Raw genomic sequence first — 22,338 nt, 5'->3', positions numbered from 1 at the left:
GGAGTCATAAAGCTCACTGACACAGCAGCAGAGTTGAAGTCAGGGATGGTGGGCTGGATGACTGTTACACCAGCCACTGCAACCTTTTCCCCTACCAGACTTATTGTGGAAACTTAGAGCCAGGAACAAGTACATCACTATGGAAACTGTGGACATGTGTAATTCACACTGATAACCAGAAAAGTGTCGTGTTCTGGACTAATCTATTAAGATTCAGTTATTCTTCCTCCACATGGAATTAACTCAAGATTACCAACTCATCTGTGGTTATTTTCTAATACTCTGAGCACTTTATTGGGAATACCACAATAACACTGGGTAGTTCCTCAGTTATTCAGGTCATGGATCCACCAGATGTTGAGACTCTGGTCCATGTTGACGTGACTACATCACATCATTTCTACAGATTTGTCAGCTGCACATTCATGCTGCCAATCTTTGTTCAAAGGTTTTCTACTGGATTCAGGTCTGGAGACTGGGGGGGGCTGCTGAAGTTCACTGAACTCACTGTCATGTTGATGAAACCAATTTGTGACATGGAGCATGATCCTGTGGAAGGAGCCATTAGAAGATGGTGAACTGTGGCCATGAAGGATGAACACAGTGAGCAACAATACTCAGATAGACTGTGGCATTCAGACCATTATTGATTGGTATTAAGAAGAAAACATTCTCCACACCATCACACCACCAGCCTGGACTGTTGACACAAGGCAGGTTGGCTCCATGGATTCAGACTCTGACCCTACCATCTGCTGCCTCAGCACAAATCCAGATCCATCAGACCAGCTGTCCAGTGTTGGTGAGTCTGTGTCCACTGCATCCTCAGGTTTCTATTCTTGGTGACAGGAAGTGGAACCTAATGTGGTCTTCTGCTGTTGTAGGTAGGACGTGTTGTTCACTCTGAAGGTTTTCTGCTCAGCACAGTTGTAAAGAGTGGTTATCTGAGTGACCGTAGCCTTTCTGTCCATTCTCCTCTGACCTCTGTCATCAACACAGAGCTGCTGTTCACTTGATGCTTCTGTTGTTTGTTTCCATTCTGAGTAAAAACTCTAGAGACTGTTGTAAGTGAAAATCCAGGAGATCAGCAGTTTGAGAAACACTCAGACCAGCGTCTGACACCAACAATCACGTCACAGTCACAGTCAGAGTCACTGAGATTCTGATGTTTGATGTGAATGTTTACTGAAGCTCCTCACCTGTACCTGCATATGTTGCACTCCTGCCACATGATTGGCTGATCTGGCTGACTTGGTCAGCACGTCATCCATCTGACCGCTATCAGCTGTTCAGTTTGATTCATTCTTTCACATACAAACAATTCAACAAGGCTCTGCTCATCATTCACAACACAGCTGACTGTAAATCTCCATGGAGACAGTTGGGTTTTATTGTCCAGGTGTCATGAGATTTCTGCCTCCACACTGATGACAAAGAATGGGATTTGTTTGTTTAGTATTTACAGAAAGTATTCATGTTACTCTGGATAATCACAAACAGCTTTCAGCGGAAAAACCTTGTGGAAAAAAGAGTTCCTGAAAAGTGTTGATAGTTATATTTACATATTAAAAATATTAACACTGAAACAAATTTTTGGCAAAAGCTGAACCTGTGCATGTTCTTTTTTACCCTTTACATGAACTTTCTGGTGAACTGGAGTCATGCACTGATGAGTGGCAGTTTTATCTACAGCAGAGCAGCAAGAGCAGCTACTGCAACACTACTGAACTATATTCAATCAATGTTCAGCCATGCTAGCAGGTCTGTGAGGCTGCATTAGCTACTGAAAACTATATGCTAATGTATGCAAACCGACATGCTGATGTTCAGCACTTTCACTGTCTTAGTTTAGCATGTTAGCAGGCTAACATAAAAAGTAGGGACAGCTGAGTCTTCTAGGAATGTCATTACTTTAGCAGGTGTTCGGTGGAAAATGTTCATCAATTTAAATACAGTAACTATAGGCCACAGTATTCTAGTTGGTGAGAGGCACCGTTTTTGATTTCACATGGTTTGTATTGAGCAAAATGGAATAGACCTTCCTTGTTCTGTGACGTCAGTTACCCAATGTTGCTTTTCCTCATTCTCCAGAGGGCGCTAGTCAAGATTGCCTCTGGTAGCAGCTGCTGTGAGCTACTCAGTGACAGTAATGTTCTTAGTTCTGGAGACATACAATCAGGGCTGTTTCCATCAGCCTCTTTTTGAATCTCATGTCAATGTACTAACTTCTCCAGCTTGTTCAAAATTTCTGCTTTTTGGATTTTCTTTGGCACAAATTGACAACACACATGAAAACTGGAGGACCCACACTTATGTTCTGTGCAGTGTCATTTTTCAGTAGTGTGAGCACCATTAATGAAATTCCATTCACCTTCATTGTATTGGGGTGGAGGCAGAAATCTCAGACACAGATATTATGTCAAATCTTTGACAAATTTAATCAAAACTATCTGCAGGGAAGTGAGAGGATGTGGTAAAAAGAGTCCTTCCACACCAACTCAACCAAATTCCAGAAAATTTTCCAGTTCATGTCAATTTCATGTAAAAACTATTAAATTCATGACCATACAAAATCCTGAAACTGTTTTTTTTTTAAGTTTGGTCTTCTGAGCTAAATGGAATTATTGTTGCCTCAGGAGTTGATTATGTTTTACCTGACTGGGTTGATGTTTGTACTGAATATCATGTATTCATGTAAATAGTTGTTGCTGTGTTTTACAGTAATCAAATTAATATTTTTTTACCTGACCAGGAATCTTCAACTTTCAAAAATTGAATAAAGATCTCCAAATTAATATTTTCACTTCCTGACAACAAAAGTTTGACAGTGTAGAGTTGATATAACTATCACATCTAGAAGTGACTTGGTCCAGCGTAAAACAGATGTTGCTAAATTTAGCTTTGGAGCTGAAAAATCCACTAACATATTTCAAATGTATATTTTCCCAAGATAGATTTTTTTTATGAGAAAATGCTAAAAGCTACATATATATAGTATACATAGGAAATGTATTAATATTTCCATCCTGTGCATAATGTGAGCTCCTTTGCTTTCTCTGAATTTATGATCCTGAGTGAGTGAGTCTTTAATCTCAGAGCCAAGCGTGCAAATGAACTGTATTTGTTTAGAAAACTTTATTTTATATATATATGTACACACACACACACACACTAACAATTTTATTTCACACACACACACACACATTTAAATGAGATGTTATCAAGGTGAAGCTCAGATCTCATCTTGTGCAGTTAGAGTGAGGAACACTGAGGTCGGTAATGTTGCTTTAAGGCGTCTGAGCTCCTCAGTCCAACTAAGATGTCAGTGTCCTGGCTCTGGTTCCAGTGTTGTCTCATATATTCTCACAAAATGGACAGCAGATGATTGTGCTCAGAGGCCAGAGCCAGTCCAGGTTTTCCAGGCAGATGTGAAGGACAGCAGGAGATGGATACAATCACATGACGGCACAGCTCGCCTCCTTGGACAGATCCTGGAGTAAAAAGCAGCGTGATCATCATGCTGGTCTCACAGTATAGACAGTCTGGTTAGTCTTAAACATGCAGTGAGGGGAAGGTTTTAACCCCAAGTGAAATACATAAGCAGCTTCATGATAGCAGTTATCTAGAGTCATCAATGAGACCAGTTAACGGCAGACCCTGGTCTTCAACCAAATACATTCAGTATGTTGCAGCAAATCCAACATGTAATAAACAAGCCATGCTAGGGATGCTCTTTTTTTTCTGACCTATAACTGAAGCTCGTTAACCGACAAGATTTAAATGTACTATTTAGAATGGACAAGTGTCTGTGACCCATTTATAAAAATACCAATACAACAAATGTTTGGGTTTTTTTTTGCATAAGAAGAGGTTTATTTCGGGGCACCTTGGTGGCTCACCTGGTACAGCGCGTACCACATAGGCTTAGTCCTAACCGCAGCAGCCATGGGTTCAAGTCCGACCCACAACCCTTTGCTGCATGTCTTCTCTCTCTCTTCCTGACTTTCCTGTCTCTCACTGTCCTATCAGAACAAAGGCATAAATGCCCCAAAAAATAATTTAAAAAGAAAAGAAAGCGTTTATTTTTACATGTGCAGAACTGGCTGAATAGCCTAGATCTCCCGTGTAGGAAAATATTTTATAACTATATAATAAAAATAAATAGCAAATAGTAGCCAGACTTTCTAATGTATTAACAGTTTAACAAAAACAGATCACGCCTACCTCAGTCCTCAATAGCTTGTCTACTGGTTTTTGTTCAGAAATAGCAACACGTTGAAATGCTGAGGGGCTAGACTGGTGTGGAGTCTGTTAACTGTGAGACCTGCGGCGGAGAATACCCGCTCAGATGGTACCGATGTCCCAGGAATGATAGAGATAAAGATAGCACCTGCTAAAAGTGGCCAGCCTGGTGTTCTCTGGCGAATGCCAGTCGAGCTGCAGGGTGCTGGGCTGTGAGCACAGGTCCCACTAGAGGATGTGGGGCCCTCATGCCACCCTCATGGAGTCTGTTTCTGACAGTTTGGTCAGAAAACATGCACACCAGTAGCCTGCTGGAGGTCATGTTGTAGGGCTCTGGCAGTGCTCCTCATGTTCCTCCTGGAACTAGATTTGCAGGGTGGAAGGCAATATCAATAGCCTAAAATATCAAGAAGTATTAGCTACCTCTTACATTCCCAACCATAAAAGGGGTCAAATTTTGCAGCAGGATGGTGCTCCATCGCATACTTCCATCTCTACATCAAAGTTCCTCAAGGCGAAGAAGATCAAGGTGCTCCAGGACTGGCCAGCCCAGTCACCAGACATGAACATCATTGGGCATGTCTCTGGTAGAATGAAAGAGGAAGCATGGAAGACGAAACCAAAGAATCTTGATGAACTCTGGGAGGCATGTAAGACTGCTTTCTTTGCTATTCCTGATGACTTCATCAATAAATTGTATAAATCATTGTCGAACCGCATGGATGCAGTCCTTCAAGGTCATGGAAGTCATACAAGATATTAAATATGGATCTCACAGCACCACTACTTAATTCACTGATGTTATGCAACATATTTTTGTATTTGAAGTAAATTAGTTGTTCAATTTTCACATTACTCTCTGTAGGTCAACAAAACTTTTGTCTTGCCAAAATCTGACCTTTCTGTATTCATTAAATGATCAATCTTTCTTCAGTGAAGCAAATTTATTTTAGTATATTAAACATAATTTGGGAGGGTTTTAGCTTTCATATGAGCCATTTCTAAAACCAATGGATTAATTAAAAGTCAGGTTATAAGCTGTTGTTTCTACAAAATGGATAAGTGGCAAGACTTTATATATATATATATATATATATAAAAATTGTTTAACTGATAGTATTAATCATTCAAAATTCTTATTGTCGGTTAATGGTTTAACAGTTAATTATTAACATCCCTAAGCCATGCATTTAGTGACTGTCACACAGAGCAACACACACTGGGTACAAGCACAAGCAGAGGGGAGAAGCCTGAGTGGGCTACCATCACCCTCCTCACCTACTGTACAGCACACCGTGTGCTCTGCACTCAAGACACAGAACAACACTTCTTCTTCCTCTTTGGCTTCAGTGTAGCAGGAAAAAAAAAGGTGACATCACATTTCAAACATACAACTCTTTACAGAACACACTGAGGTGATGGAACCTGTATTTTATTTTCAGTGTGTTTACCTGTCTCCGAAAGGGCTGGATGTCACTGCCTGTGATGAATTCTTCATCAAACTCCAGCTCCGTCTCCTCGTCACCTCTGCTCTGCATACACACCCTGCGTTCAGCCACCTCCTGAAAGGCATCACATGACTCCTACAGTGAGTTACATCCAGCACTGACAGGTAGCAGAGACAAATATTTTGGTTTAGATACACTGATATTTATATTGAGGGTTTGATTTTTAAAAGGTCAATGACAAGAAAATAAATCTAATTGTGTTCAAATATATAATATACCAATGTTGACCTATTTTAGCTTCATTTGACCTGAACACAGATTCTTTAAAAATCGACAGGATTCCTGACGGTGATGAAGCTCTTACTCTCTTCTTCATCACTGCAGCTTAGAACATTATGAGACTCTGACCACAACTGGAAATAAAAACTAAACCTCTGATGTCTTTGATTAGAACAATGATCCACATCCTGTTGAATTTTTCCCATGATTATAAAGCTGATTTATAATTTTTAAACATTTCAGTCAGACTGACTCATCAGACATCAACTACTTTTTTTTCTCTCCTCTCTGCAGCAAAAACAGTCTGACATTAACTTTAACTGTTTTATCTGCTTCACATGTTCATAAGTTTGTTCAGACTGAAGAGTGAAAATACTGAGTAAGAAACTTAATGATAATCCATCCACTTATTTACAATATATCCTTAATCTGACTTTAATAGGAATCATATTTAGAAATATTTTTTATTCTAGCCATGTGATCATATTGTTCATATTTCACCTTGTTGAATATCACTTGTGCGTGTGGTTATAACTGAACTTACCTGAAGGTATCAGTGTTTCTTCTCATATCATATTAAGAACTTTATTCATGGTTCGTAGTACAGGCCTCAGGTGCATTCTGGGAGATGCAGTTTGGTTCACTAACCTCTTGGTTGGGGTTCAGGAGGACTACCCTTACATCAGTGACAGGGCCCCAGCTCCTGTGGCCCTGCAGAATCAGGTCCCCAGAGTCAGCCTCCACCTCTGCACCTGCTGCCCAGATCTGACAGGTGCATGCACACACACGCATGCACGCGCACACACAGACACACAGACACACACGTTATACTGTATTGATGGAGACCTGTTTAACCATCACAACTGACCACCCTACCCTACCCCTGACCTAAACCTGAATTTACATGCCTAAACCTGAATCTGACCCTTCTCTGTAGTTGGTCAGTGTTGGTTTCCAGTTACTGTATCTGTCTTTACCTCCGCCCTCTTAGAGACTGTAACACAGACTGAGGGAAACATAGTTAAACAATAACACTAGTTACTCACTGTAAGTGTCTGTCCACCAGCCAGGACACAGGAGGAGGGGATGTGGAAGGAGATTTCTCCAGAGTCTGGATACATCCTCCGGACGACCCAACCACCCAGTGGGTGCTCCTGGAATGACAGAAAAACAAACTGTCATAATGTTGCATAGAAAACTGATCATAGAAAGAAGTATCCATGTTTGAAATAAGTAAACAAAAACATGATGAAAAACTAGGGGGGGGGGGTGATTTGGTTTCACATTCTTGGACCCATAATTCAGGACTGATTATTGATTCAATGAATAGAAAAGAACAGTGATTTAAGAGGACCTATTATGGCCATTCTTAGTGTTCATCATTTCATTCTTGGTGTCAACTAAAAAAAGATTAACATGCTTTAATGTTCTGAAAAGACATTAGTTTTCTTCTTCTCCTCTGTCTGAAATGATCTGTTAGAGCTCAGGGCTCTTTAATCCTCTATGATCATGTGTCAGTGTGTTTGTCTGACAGAAGCTCAACATTGACTTTTATCTAGTTTTAAGCCACATACACTTTTTACACCTTGGTGGTTTTCAGCTCTATATTTGAACCAGATGAAGGATTTTAGTCGTCGGACGTCTGGATCTGAAGTTATCAGAGAAACAAGCTGAGGAAATGTTAGACAGCTCAGCTCCCAGCTGCTGGAGACGTCCTGTCCTGTGTCACTGAAGAGCGAATTACTGTTTTTTAGGGGGGTGTTTTTGTTTTTATTCGGATAGGACTGGAACCCAGGGCCGCTGCAGGTAGGACTAAGTCTTTGTGGCATGTCCTCTACCAGAAGAGCCGCCCTGAATCTCTGATTTTTAAAAAGGTAAACTGCTTTCTGCTTCATAAGTTATCAGAGAAACAATCAAAACAAAGGTTAGCATCAATCTCAGCTAAAACTCTTCCCTGACGTCTCTGTCCTTTGTACAGCGTCGCTCAAACATTGACTTTAAATGTCAAACTGCTTTATTCAGAGTTTCTACTCTGTTTTAATCCCCTGGTCTGTGGAGAAGAGGACATCTCTGTGGACAATTCAGCTCCTGAACCACTGACACTGAAGGAATTCAAACCAGTAGAAGGTTTACGGTAATGGTGGTGACAACAACTCCCATGATTCCACATGCCGTCTTTTGATTGAGAGTCCCCTTGAGGCGGAAGTTACAGACTGTGCTTTAAAGAGAGCCAGCTCATTCCCATTTTTCATCTACTAATAAAGCTCATAATGCACAGAGGTGTGTGAGAGTACCGTATCTTACAGTCTTCTGCCTGTATGACAATACTCAAAGTGTTCAGGAGTTCTCCACTGTGAGAATATACTCTACACCAGGTTAACGCACCATCATCCACAACACTGCACAGGAGCAGGTCTGAATGACTGACACGTCTCCTGGAGCCTGTAAAATGAAGCTCCACTTCACCAACATTCGACTGTAGATGATAACATATGACATGTTCACAAACTGGGAAATTCAAACTAATTCATGATACTAAAAACTAAATTTAAGTCAAAACCAAAATAAAATCAATATCCAGCTGCATGACAGCCTTACTGTCTCAGAGTTGTTCTTCAGTTTGACGTATTTTCCCTCCATGTCGACCTCTGCCACGCTCACAGCTCCACGGTCTGTGGAACGACTGGACATTTTATAGGCAGGCGAGCTGCCAGAGGCTCCCTCGTGCTTCCGTTTCTTCCCTCTGAGTTTACGGCTGCTGTATTCGTGTGTTCGAGGGACGGTCACGCGTTGGGAGGGGCTGGGTGACAGCTGCAATCTGAGAGACAAGTGCCAGTCAACAGAAATCCAGGTACCATACTATCCTTCTCATTTATAAGAAAAAACTTTAAAATTGATGATGCCAGAAAGTCTTCAGTAGGGATGGGAGTCGAAAACCGGTTCGATCCATCAACATCATTTGCCTTTATGCTTAACCATTCCCTTATCTTTCCTTCCACTTAGTTCTGCGTGCCTTTAAAACAATGACGTCACGCTTTTGCGAGAGGCAGTCAGTGCGAACGGGAACGGTAGAGTGGTTTAATTTCAAAACAAACATGAAACATTTGTAGACGAATCAGGGCATTAAATATCAGGAATGCCATGTGTTTGACGCTCTACAGAGCCGGTCAACGAGTGCTTCCCAGTCTCAGCAGAGAAGGTACGTATTAGTGATGTGTCGATCTCGAATGAGCCGGCTCCCAATCGTTCACTTAAAAGAGCCGGCTCGTTCCGGCCGCCGTTTTTTTTTTGTTTTTTTTCCCCCTTCTTTTTTGTAGATGAATAAAGGGAAACCTAAAGAGTTAGACAGCACCCCCTCCTCGAGGGATTGAACAACTACAGAGCAGTTATCTATCTTGTTCAGTGATCAGAGACTCATAATAAAATTTGCGTTGTTGACACTGAAAACCTGTATAAGCCAACTTTTTCCCCACACACAGAAAATCCACAGGAATCGATAAGGGAATCAGAAAATTTTGCAAATTTCTTAAAAAGTAAAACTGAAATATCACATTGACACAAGTATTCAGATACTTAAGCTCAGGTATCGCCATTTCTCTGGATCCTCTCAGATGTTTCTAGACATTGACTGGAGTCCACCTGTGGTAAACTCAGCTGATTGGACATGATGTGGAAACACACACAACTGCCTATATAAAGTCTCACAGCTGACAATGCAGATCAGAGCAGAAACTAAACCATGAAGATTCATCTGCACTAAAGGTGAGGGGGGGTCTGTAGATCACAGCCATACCTCTGTTCCTCCACCTCTAGCATCTTCCTGTAGGCATTGATCTCCATGTCCAGAGCCAGCTTGACATCCAGCAGGTTCTCATAGTCCTCCAGCTGACTGTACATCTGGCTTCTCATGTTCAGCAGCTCCTGCTCCCTCTGAATGAGTTTCTGCTGCCAAACCTCCCGCTCCCGGTCCAGAGTCCTCTCCAGGTCCTGAAAGCGGCTCTCCAGCACCATTTTCTGACCGAGAGAAGAAAGAAACACTTGACATCATTATGTCGAGTAGACACCAGGTAACAACACAACTAGGCACAAAACAGTACAGCAAAACAATCTGCAGGTCATAGACGACAACAACAACAGGCTTCACTCACTCTCTCTCTCTCTCTCACACACTCACACTCACACACACACAAATACACACACACACACACACTATTCATGTCAGTCTGGGTCAAATGATAGTTACTGTGGTGAAAAACAATAAATCGGGTCCCTGCTGTAATGAGAGGCAAGACAAGTCACGTGGCTGGACATGTGTCATCACCACAAGGTAATGTAATTACCAGGCAACCAGCAGAGACCATCTGAAAAAATGTCATTTTTACACCATTTAAAAACTAACTAAAACTAGATACAACATGGTAAATTAGTGAACTTTACAAGTGTTGGTAGGTGGATTTCATCATCTTTGGACAGAGCCAGGCTAGACGTTTCCGTTGTTCCCAGTCTTTTTGCAAAGCTAACTGTAGCGTCATGTTTAGATTCACAGTCATCCTCAACTATTCCTTCAAAAGCGCACACACACACCCCTCGACCAGTTATACAATTACACCAACTAGTGCAACTGTGTCAATTTCCTTTTCTTTTTCACAACTGGCAGAAACTAACTACAAAACCAGACAAATCTGAGTCACTAAAAACAAAACATAATAGAGATCTGGGCAACGACTCAGAGGCGTGGAGCCAGGATACCAACATGGCCGCTGGGGGCGATACTTTCTACATAGCGGATGTTTTGTTAATGGATCTCTTCACGTCGTGTCAGACTGAACTTACATCTTTCTGGTACTGCTGCAGCTGGGAGCTGAGCGTCTCTACTCTGAGCTTGGTGCTGTCTAGTTCATCTTTGGTGGCTGACACAACGTTGTTTTTCTCAAGGGCAGCCTGTTGAGCATTCTGTAGCTGTAGAGCAGAAAGACTTCAATGTAAACACAAGAAACATTTAAAAAGCTTTGTGTGTAATAAATCTGAACACCTTTAAAGGTTCATCTCAAGGATAGGGTTTGCACCTTTGAGCTGAAGGTCCTGTCGATCTCGTCTTTGTACTGCTGCAGCTGACACTCATGGTCCTGGCGAAGCTGCTGCATTGACTCAGACAGTTTACTCTCAAACTCTCTTCGCCTTCCCGAGTCCACCTCCACTAGACGGCTCTCATGTCGACTTCGGATCTCCAAGATCTCCTACAAAATCAGAATCAAGTCTCGTGTATCAGTTTGAGACGACACAGAAATAAACTGTGTGTGTGTGTGTGTGTGTGTGTGTGTGCGTGCGGTTTGCCTCAATGGTAAGTCATAAGTTTATAACTAGTTTGTAAAATAAACAGTAACTTAGTAAGTTTCCCATGACGTGCCTCGTTGTGTCTTCCTATATTCAAGCCATCAAAGACAGGTATTTCATCTTTTTTTAAATTGAAAAATTTAATCGGCTGATATATCGTTTATTGGAATTTTTTATTCCCTAATATCGGCATCGGCCCCAAAAAATCCATATCGGTCGGGCCCTAGTACATTCAGTCCTACAACACAACAGAAGTGTTTCCAGGGGACACTAAAATGTGATGAACCTGGCTGGGACTTGTTGTTCAATGCCCAATTGTAACTTTCGAAGTAAAAAGCACTGAATAACTAGTGCATCACAAAAAGTGATGAACTTGCTGTGATGCACTAGATATCCAATGCCACCAATTTACAGCATGTTCCTTTATTTGCATGTGTTTTGAGTTTTTGCAGTACGTTTGTTTTGTCAAATTGATGAAGATGTTTTCCGAGTTTGCAGCGTGTTTGTGTCTCTGCATGTGTTTTTTTAAGTTGCAGTGCACTGAGCTCTCAGGGCCACTCTAATTTTACTTGTTCACTGATGTTTCTCTGGAGTTCCAGCTGTTCTTTGAGTGTTTGCACTTGGTTCTCCATGTCCACCCTCCTCAGGATCTCAGAGCTCAGCTGGTTCTTGGTTCCTGACAGGACGCCCTCCACCTGGTGTGACACAGACACACACACACTCTTCAAACATACAGTCACACCCAACACAATCTGACTATATTAGCCCACTTCCGACAATGAATCCGTACCGCCATTTGCTTCACTGAGCTTAAAAAGGCAGTTCACACTCACGTTTGTTAGGTTGTGATATGTTTGCTGTATGTGAAGTGTTTTGATTTTATCCTGGGAACAGTTGACATAAAGTTGGGAAGTTACAGTGACTTGACTGATGTTATGTGATTTTTGTTTTGTAAAATTAAAATCTCAGTCAATAACTGTTGCTACTTCATTAAAGTGTCAGAAGTAAACACTGCAGTATTTACCACACAACAGTGATGTTAACGCACTGTAACTCATTCAGACTACAGCAGGTCTGCTGCTTTTTGATCACACTACTACGAGCTGACAAAATTAAGAATTTTTTTTTTTTTTGTTTAAATCTAGAGATGGGGGCTTTAAGGACCTCAAACATGGACAATACATCATTGTAACTCCAGTGAGGGATAACTCATACGTTTTCCAGCTGGCCCTGCAGGTCAGTGAAGTCATCCTTGAGCCTCCTGTTCTCAGACAGCAACTTGGTGCACTCAGCATCTTTGGAGCTCAGAGTCACCTCGACTTTCCTCCACTGGGTCAATGCATTCGCCAGATCACTCTCCTTCTTCTGGTTCCTGAAGAAGGAGAACATCATGAAAATTATGTGACCCATGGAAGACAACTTGGCTTGTTTTCTCTCTCATCAGCCACACACTATGTACCACACAATTTTCAAGTCTCTTCTCAGTTTAGATGAATATTTACTAAAACCTTATTTTGTTATAAACCTGTGATCTCCACACGAACTCCAATCTTACAAATTTATTCATTCATTTAAAGTCAGCTTCTGAAATGAACACTGACTATCTTTTGTATCTGTGTCAACCTTGCTGTTTGTGGAGCTGAAATTTCATGTTGTGTAGAGCATAAAATATGAGATGACATTTGCTGACATGAGCTACCTTACATATTTGAAGCCATATATCTGCTGTAAGTGGGCAAAAGACCAAACTCACTTTACGGAAACTGTCAATTGAATGTTGCCTTGTGTGATAAAACACTATAAAATGATTTGACTAGTTTTTGTTAACAGTGGGATACCTGCGCTGAGTGTGTTGATCCCCACTTATACAGCGGTACTAAAGATTTTTTTTTTTTAATTATTATTTTTTTTAGAAATTTCTTCTTCTGCACGTGTGTGCATCAAAACCAAGATAGATTTCATTACATAAGTAGATTTTTGAGTGGAGTCCTGTGCAAGAACTCCGACACCTGCGTGGTGGTATTCAGCGTAAGGCTAACGTTACTACCTGGCTTGAAGTTTCCTGTACTCATCGCAGAGATTCCCGTAGTCGATCTGCAGGCGGGCCCTCTCTCCGGCCAGGCCGTCCAGGGACTTTCTGACATCGGCCAACTCCTCCTCGTACAGCCGCCGCACGTTGCCCATCTCCCGGCTTTTCGATTCATCCTTCTCTTCCAGCTGAAGCAGTATGGAGGACCGTTCGCTTTCCAGCTCTTGGACCCGCTGGATGTAGTTGGCAAGGCGGTCGTTGAGGTGTCGAAGCTCATCTTTCTCCTGGATGCGGGACAAGCAGGTCGGACTGGTGCTGACTGTGGGCAGGCCGGTAACTGCGCTGCGGCGGGCTGCGGAGCGGCTGGAGCGGCCGCTGGTGGCGGCAGGGGTGGAGGTGGCAGCGGCCATGATGATGATGGACTGGACAGACCTCGTCAGGGTCCACAAGTAAACCACTTAATTTAGGCGAGTCTAAGAGACATATACAAAACTACGGGCCGCAGTAACGTGCACCCATCCGAACTAACACAAGTACTAGAGGCAGTAATATTTCAAATGATTAAAAGTCACTGTGAACAGTTCATCGATCACCACTGCACATGGAAAAATCCAGATCTGGTCCTGAGAGCCTGGTGGTGGACGTTTTCTTCTGTTAAAGACGTCCACAGCTGAAATGAATCCAATTTGACGAGTTGACGCACTGAGAATAAGTGAAGAGCGCAGGTACCGACAGTTCACCCGAAGTGACGCAGTACATTTCCGGGTAAGATTTTCAAAATAAAACTATTGATGGCTCTTTGGTTTTAAATACAAACTACACAAGTAAAAAAAAAAAAATAATGTGTTTAAGATTTATTTCTCAAAATACCTTACTCTCATTTTCTCACGTATTATCATTATTATTATTGTCACCACAGGCTTTATCCTTGAGGAAGTTTACCACATTAAGATTAAACACACAACTGTGTTATTTTGATCCAACATCAAATCATCAAATATCAATTTGTTAGCCCTAAAATCCACTCTCCATAAAGCATATAAAACTTGAAATATTATATCCTTTTAGGTGAAATAGCACAGTTCAATGATCTACTGGATCAGCTGGGACTGGTGGGAGACCATCATACATCATTCTATACCAATATAAAACAAAATGCATGCCTGCATTTACTCATACTAGATTACTTGTGGACAATCACTATCTACAGGCTCAATAATTTGTACAAGTAACAAAACAATAAAACAGATAACACATAAGATAAGAAAATTAGGGACGATGACTTGTTCTGATGAGATTAAAAAATCTTCCAAGTTTAAAAAAGCACCAAAATGTGGAAGAGCAGATGAAATTAGAGTCAACCAATGAGGAAAAAAAACAACACTTTGATTTTTATTATTAAAACATGTAACAGATGATATGATACTGTAAAAACAAAAGAGTGAGAGAAGAAAATGAAATGTTGTAATGTAGGCCTACTGTAAGAAGAAAATATGAAAATATGAGATCTACAGTATATGAATAAAGCATGTTAAGTTTCTGGTGAACTGATTTGCAATATGACAAAGTGAACAGTATGACAGTGAGTAGGTCTAAATCTTGGAACATGCAGTTCATTGTGATATGTGGTGATATAAGTGTGAATCACGTGTGCATCAAATGAAAATGGTGCTGTAATACTATCAGCTTTTTCCTGAATGATACGGTCTTATGATTTTACTTTGAAGGAATTATCATAGGACTTCCGCTATTTTTTGGTGTAAGTGAGTGTAAATTGACTTGAGTGAGATTCCTGTAGGACATCAGCTGAGGGATGACTAGCCAAAAGCGGGCTGCTGATGTCACTATCACAAGACTGCATTTAAAGGAAAAGTTCGTTTTTCAAGGTCTTTGAACGCAGCTCTTGACCCCAGATATTAAACACATTCACAAAACACACAATGTGAACACGTTCAGTCGGGTCAGCAGGAACAGAGTGAAAAAGTGAAAAATGAAGTCAATGTCATAGACTACTTATACTGACACATCCTAAACTTAAAAATTAGTGAAATGTGTGAGTATTGTAAATAATAATATCAGACAGTATGTGATCGTTTCCATTAGTGATTTATGAGAGTAAATTAAATGTTGTTGTACATGCCTGGCTGAAGGGGGGCGCCAGACCTCCACCACACACAATTGTGTGCAGCCAAATCAATGGTCTAGTGTCCACTGACCATGGTCGCTAAAAGAGACCACTGGTTACTACCACTAGGGGTGCTGAAGATAGTAGTCCAGGCTAGTTACTGAGTGGTCTGTGGAGTGGTTTTTGTGGTTCTAATTCACCTTTTCCGTTCTCTGGATGTGTTGGCAACGCTGTTAGCTGAACAAATGTCAGAGATCATAATGTTTTGTCTGTTATTATACTCTATTATCGATTAGTCTCAGCAGATATTCTTATTGTTGCACTATATATTGCAGTTTTATTGAACTGTTAATATGAACCAGTGAATCCATATGGTCCTTTTGGTCCAGACCAGTTGTTCTGTGGTCCATGGTGTGGTACTTGTGGTCCTTGTGGTCAAGACCACTATCTTCAGTGCCCCTAGTGGTAGTAACCAGTGGTCTGTTTTAGCAACCATGGTCAGTGGACAGACCACTGATTTGGCTACAACCCCCTCTCCATTTCTTCTAATAGAATAAATGAGTTTGTATAATGTAACATCCATCTATTTATATACAGTCTAATGTATTTGTTGGTTGCTTCTAAATAACTGTAATACTGACTGGTATATTGACTGTGCATGACTAAATGTATAAATATACTACTATATACTTGTATTATAATGCAGTCAATTCAAATGTATATGAGTACAAAACCATCATCCATCCACCCCTCATATGTACAGCATGTCTCCACAGAGCAGAGCTGTGCAAACTGAGGACCTTGAGGTTGTTTGCTGACTGAAGCTTTTTGATGTTCTCATTAGTCAAAGTTAAGACCAATCCCCTCATACTCTGCCAGCTTATATTCTTCACCTCATAATAAAAGCCTGGAGGGGGGGGGGGGGGGGCATACACACATCCTTTGATCCTTTGATCCTACCTCTGGATGGCAGGGAGCTTGGTTTGGCTCAGCTCTGGGAATGATAAGAGTGTGTGTATTGTGATCAGGTGAATGATGGATGCTGACAGAAACCAGGCAACTGGATGTGAAACTGCTCTAACTGGGAGGTGAGCAGAGCAGATCACTTCACTACAATAATCACTTTCATTTCAACCCTCATCTATCTCTGGAAGCAGAAGGTCAGTGTATGAACTGAGTCTAAGTAAACTACATACAGTATGTGGCACATTGGAACACGGTACATCAGGGTTTGGCTTTGGATACACACTTACACACTTACAGTACTTGTTGGTAGGATCCATTCATTGATGGTTTTGACCTGTTAATGTAATTTGTTGAAAATCAGAAAAATGCACAATAACTCCAGATGTATCCTCTAAACATGGGGCTGCACAGAAAATATTCTGTTAGGATCATGATAATAAAGCTAGTAATGATTTTCATTATTTGTCTGGAGCTTGATGCCATCACTAAGAAATAGTTTCACCATCATCAACAGTCCAGCAAATATCATGTCCATTCAAACATTTACTTCAGGAAATGTGCAGAATTATTTTATTAAAATGCTCTTTAAGTATTAAAGTATTAAATATGAAAATAAAAGTGGGCATTATGTTGGCAGAATGAGCATTAGTATTATATTATTGTATATGATAATATAGGATTATGATGCAATAACATCAAGAAAAGCCAGTAAGTGGATCTTGAGTTCTTCTTTTTGTTTATATGTATGTACCACCTCCTTTTGTTTAACACCAAGCCTTTCACATCCCCTGGAGTATTCCAGCCAGAAGACTGCTCTTCTAGGCACAGAAGGCAGCAGGTTCAATATATGGCTGACCTTTTTGGGAAGAGATGGAATAGGGAGTACTTGCCTGAATTACAAGAATGTCAAAAATGGATCCATAAGAGGAGGAGCTTTGTCCCTGGTGATGTTGTTCTCATCGTCAATGATACCTCCTCTCGCAACTTCTGGATCCGAGGACAGTAAGTAAGTAAGTAAGTAAAAATGTATTTATATAGCACCTTTCACAGATAAAAATCACAAAGTGCTTTACATCATAAAACATACACAAGTTCAAGAAATATGACAGTAAAAGCAGTAAAGTAAATAAAGAGCAATAAAATAAATTAGAATATGACAATAAAAGCAATAAGATAAGTAAAGAGCTACACAATAAAAGGGGGAGGTAGTCAAATAGACTAACCAAAAGCCTGTCTGAATGAAAATGTTTTCAGCTGCTTGCTGAAGCCATCACAGGAGCCTATAGATCGCAGGGATAGGAGGGCGTTCCATAAATTAAGAGCCACGGCTTGAAAAGCATGGTCGCCTCGAGTCGAGGGACGGCCAGTAGTAGTAGTAGTAGTAGTTGAGGTGTTTGACCATGCAAGGCTCTAAAGATGGGCACCAGTATTTTGGAATGCAGAATTTGATCAGGAGCCAGTGGAAGGAGGATAAAATTGGTGTGATGTGTGTTCTCTTGTTATTTCAGGTTAAAAGCCAGACAGCTGCATTTTGGATGGTTTGGAGATGATTCAAAGAGGTTTGATTCAGACAGGTTAAAAGAGCATTACAATCGTCTAAACGAGTAGAAATAAAATCATGGATAATCATCTCCAAATTGGCCATGGTCACCACAGATCTTGCCTGACTCCAGAGGACTGGTCAAACAAGTTCAAGTAAAAACTAAAAACACTCTTAGCAGGCCATCTCAAAGTTTTGTCTGCTGCTGGAGGCCCCTACATAAGACTGCTTCACTATGACACACACACACACACTGCTGATGATGATGGAAGATGGAAAACTTATTTTGCTTTTGGATTTTGAGTTTAAATGAACTTTTTTGGTGTTTTGAATGGGCTTTTGGTTTTTTTTGGCTCCTTTCATGTTGAAAGTTGTAATTGTTTTGTTTGCCTACAAGAACAATTTGAGGCCAACATATAGGAGCCAAATTTTTCATGTCAAGGTATTATGTAGATGTCATGTTGCCATAAGATATTTGATTTAAAGTCTCCTGCTTCAAATACTCCATAGGGGACATGTTTTCTCAGGTCATAATGTGTGTGTGTCATCTTGGGAAAACCCTCTCCTGCATGTTTAAATGTCATCTCCCTTACACTGATTGCTCTCATGCTGCCCTGTATTACAGTGGTGGTCCTTGTCAAGCATGCTGGACCACATCAGATCCAAACAAATGTATCTTGGTTTCATCTGAGCAAAGAATGAGCTACCTACACTCTTCAGGCTTTTTTTCCTTGGCTAAGTTTAATCATCTTGGACGCCATGAGTCCCCTTCATGCAGTATTCTTCTCACTGTCTGATCAGTCACTGGAACTCCACAGATAATCCTGGTGCCAAGTCAGAAGCTCTTACCATCTGTTTTTCAATGCACAGTTGTGTAAACAGTGAGCTGTGTGTCATTTATTGAGGATGAGGGTTGTTGGTAATATGGGTCTTTTTCTACCTCCCAACCACTATTGCAGATGTGATGGAAGTTCTTTCATAACCTTTGTCTGTGAATGTTCTCATTCGTCCAGGTCATAGTTATCTCTCTCTCAAATTAAATCGAAGGCAAAGTACCAAAGTACCTGTGAAAGTACTGGTTTCACCTGACCACAACAATGGTCAGGTGAGTACTTTCACAGGTACTTTGGTGGACCCACCCACAAGAGGTTAACTGCCTGGGTCCTACTTTAATTTATTGGTCAGCCTAGAGCAGACTAGAGAGACCAATACATGATGAACTGATGAAGCCGCTTGGATAAGAGGCGAAACGTCTTCCACAGACAAATACAAGTCCAGTTGCCTTCGATTTAATTTGAGAGAGAGCTTTCATAACCTTGTTCACGCAGTTAGCCTCAGCTGGAAATTTCAGGTGTAACCGAAGTTGTTGCAGTGGTCACAAGTAAACTGACTTGCTGCAGTGGTCACATGTTAACTGTTTTACTTCAGTTGCCACAGGTTAACTGACTAATTTCAGTTGTCACAGGTCAAGTGACTGTCGCTGCAGTGGTCAAGGGTACTCACTTTTATGGAATGGAGGTTGTACTTTGCGGCTGCATATTCAATGTAGTATATGTGATCACGTTTTTAATTATACATTTAATTATACATATTTTTGTTAAATTAATGTCTTGAGTGTCAAAAATGAACATTCATGATTAACTTTTAGCTTCTTAAACTGCTGGGTTTCATCTATAACAAGCATTATAATGTATAAAATGATTGATGATGATGTAAAGCATAAGGTGAATTAAATGAGGATACCATGTCAAAGTTACCACAAAAATCACAAAGAGGGAACCTTCTCTCTAGCAGACACTCACTCACATACTCAACTCATTCTTGCACACGACAAATATCTGTGCATATTTTTCCATCTTTTACATTGAAATTGCTTTTGGAAGAGATCACTTCACAACCTGTATGGACAGAAAGAGTCACTACCTACCTACTACAACCAAATCATTTATAGTTTGAAGATAGACTTGTGAACGTGTCCTTGAAGTACAGTAATTGAGAAATGTACAGTTTCTTTTCTCCACCACAAATATCTAACTATCTAACTCTGTCTATCTGTAGATTTTCTCGACAACTGCTCATCTGTTGATGTATCCATGCAAATATGTAATATAAAATGTCTTATATAAAATGGAACAAAGAAAACACCATGAAGTATTATGTCAGGTCTGACACCACCACTGACATATAAGCCTAAACATTATAAGAACAGCATTACAGATGGACAGAGAAGCTAAGCATGCAGCTCTACAACAAGGACTAGTTCAGTGACTGTAGGAATACAATAGGAGTGATGGAGATGAATGCTCCTCCACATGCTCTCTGCTCCCCCACACCACATGGGACAGAGGGGTTGGTCATCAGACTCGCCTACAGCACTGTGTCAAGTTGCTAGAGACAACCAGGAAGTGATCTGTTTTATCCTTCAGAATTAGAGTAGGGTTTTACTCCCCTTAGGAAGTAAAATGAATTTGAGATGTAAACAATAAAAATGTAATCATGGCAGTTTTCTCACAAAAAATGGTAAGTTCGACTAAATACAAATTAGAAAAGCAAACAAAACTTTATTCCATAACTATCAGGGACATTGGCCTACAGATCAATGTGCTAGAGTGACATTACAGTTTTAACCATCACTTTCACATGTCCACTTTTTCAAAACACATTCACCACATCAGACTATGTGACCTTAACGTTTGTATTGCTTTGATCAACCACCGCTTCTACATGAACACCCCTCTCAGTTAGTTTCACTACCAGCAACATTTTGTACAACTACAGCAGATTTGAAGATTTTTAGATTCTCTGTTCAGAACAGTTCACTGTCAGTTTAAAACCAAACAAACTTCAGATCACTGTGGATGGAAATAAATGGAACTATTTGCTTGAAGTAAGACAGATTATTCAGATTTTAGCAGAAAGTTTATTCAGTTCTTTTGATTACAGCCCTGTTCCTATCTACACAAACATGGTCATACTGAAATGTGCTTGTATACAGGGAAAATATAGATGTAGTTGCCACTATTACCGCTGTATATGTTCTGCTGAAACATCTGGCTGTCACTAATGGCCTACCTGCACATGCTTTTTGTTATTGGTTGTAATGTATTTTGGGTGATTGATTGTATTGTTTTATTCTTTCCTACTGCACTGTGAAAACAAACACAGTCAAGCCCACTGGAGAATATGGTTGGTTTGTTCCTTTATCATATATTGTTTTACATTACATGGTAAAAGTGGTTTTCTTGGTTTGTGATACAGTAAAACTTTCGTTCCTGTAACTTTACCACACTCAGCCATGACATCAGCTGTGAGGGGCAGACCAACAGATCAAAAGTTTCTTTAGCTGCTTGGCTTGAAATATCTGTGGATGCAAAATTCAAGGAGCGCGAAACACATAATAAATGTATTTTACAGTAGTTGTTTGTGTTCTTTAGTTCATTGTACATTGAGTGACAGAGCAGTGGTATGGGAGAGAACATGTGTTATAGTTGTTGGGAACATTTTGCTCCAAATGTTAACTGATGTGCTCAAGTGTGTTTTTCAAAAGCTCACTGTGTGAAGAGATTTAAAGATGAGGAGATGGTACTGGGACAAGTGTGACTGTAAAAAACTACAACATTTATTAAGAATATGTTCCAGACTGAGCTTCATTTTAACCAACAGTCCCCTGCGAGAATGTTAAAAAGTCCTACCAGCAAAGAAAAGCATTAAGCACATACTGTAGAAATCACCGTCTGACGTCACAAATGACCTTAAAACAGAAAGAAATTAAATGTCTTGATGCATGTTTGCACCCTCAAAACCAAACATATTACACTGAATAAATTTCCCTTTGATAAATTACATTTATATAACCAGAGGCTGTGATGGACTGTGTTGACCATTTGGGACACATGTTAAGTTCACACATCTGGCATATATGGGTGCAGTCCTACTCTGCTTTTCATCTTTATGGTACCAGTAAGCCATGTGGGCTTACTCCATGGGACATGGTTTGTACCATGGGACATGGGATGATAAGGACCCACACAAATAAGTCAAGGTCAGGCCCACATCCACAGACCACGTTTGCGCTAACTCATATGGGGACACACAAGGACATGTTGAATGGGCTTTTGCCTTTACTTTGAGAATAGAAGAATTCACAAAAATGTTAGTATCTCCAATTAGAGTATGGCTGATGCATTATTTCAATAAATATACATAATATAAATATAATAACAAAAAGACTAACCAACGTAAACAGAGATGGTTTAACAAAAATACCTGTCAGTGTTTTACTTTGAAAGTGATGAGCGGAAGCTATATATCCGTGTCTAACTTGACTCTGGTCCCAAGTTGTGTGTCAGACGGACGGGACTGTGCGCCGCTCGGA

The 22,338-nt window shown here is 40.5% G+C and overlaps 1 protein-coding gene across 2 annotated transcripts; it reads right to left on the bottom strand.

The window, feature by feature from the left end:
- Positions 1–3,160: 3,160 nt before the first annotated feature.
- Positions 3,161–14,017, bottom strand: LOC111219931 (lamin-L(III)-like). 2 transcript variants are annotated; one of them, XM_022742800.1, is made up of 12 exons: positions 13,351–14,017; positions 12,519–12,675; positions 11,873–11,998; positions 11,036–11,206; positions 10,803–10,928; positions 9,763–9,983; positions 8,568–8,787; positions 7,016–7,123; positions 6,618–6,734; positions 5,694–5,804; positions 5,521–5,586; positions 3,161–3,491 (listed from the first exon to the last, which is right to left on the bottom strand). In XM_022742800.1, exons 1-11 carry the CDS (start codon positions 13,740–13,742, stop codon positions 5,551–5,553), a joined length of 1,785 nt encoding a protein of 594 aa, XP_022598521.1. In that variant the 5' UTR covers positions 13,743–14,017; the 3' UTR covers positions 3,161–3,491; positions 5,521–5,550. The 2 variants fall into 2 exon arrangements, with proteins under 2 accessions (XP_022598521.1, XP_022598513.1); XM_022742792.1 differs by lacking the exon at positions 5,521–5,586.
- Positions 14,018–22,338: the final 8,321 nt, after the last annotated feature.

The sequence above is a fragment of the Seriola dumerili genome, unplaced genomic scaffold (genome assembly GCF_002260705.1).
Source record: "Seriola dumerili isolate Sdu_G_001 unplaced genomic scaffold, Sdu_1.0 BDQW01000003.1, whole genome shotgun sequence".
Taxonomy (NCBI): Eukaryota; Metazoa; Chordata; class Actinopteri; order Carangiformes; family Carangidae; genus Seriola; species Seriola dumerili.
Note: the sequence above shows the minus strand (reverse complement) of the source record. Positions and strands in the feature narration are given on the sequence as shown.

Excerpts from the sequence above, each read along its gene's own strand:
- LOC111219931 (XM_022742800.1), bottom strand. The coding sequence starts at position 13,742 with ATGGCCGCTGCCACCTCCACCCCTGCCGCCACCAGCGGCCGCTCCAGC. Across the intron at positions 12,676-13,350 it reads TACAGGAAACTTCAAGCCAG|GAACCAGAAGAAGGAGAGTG; the intron begins GTAGTAACGTTA and ends CTCCTTCTTCAG. Across the intron at positions 6,735-7,015 it reads CTGGTGGACAGACACTTACA|ATCTGGGCAGCAGGTGCAGA; the intron begins GTGAGTAACTAG and ends TGCACCTGTCAG.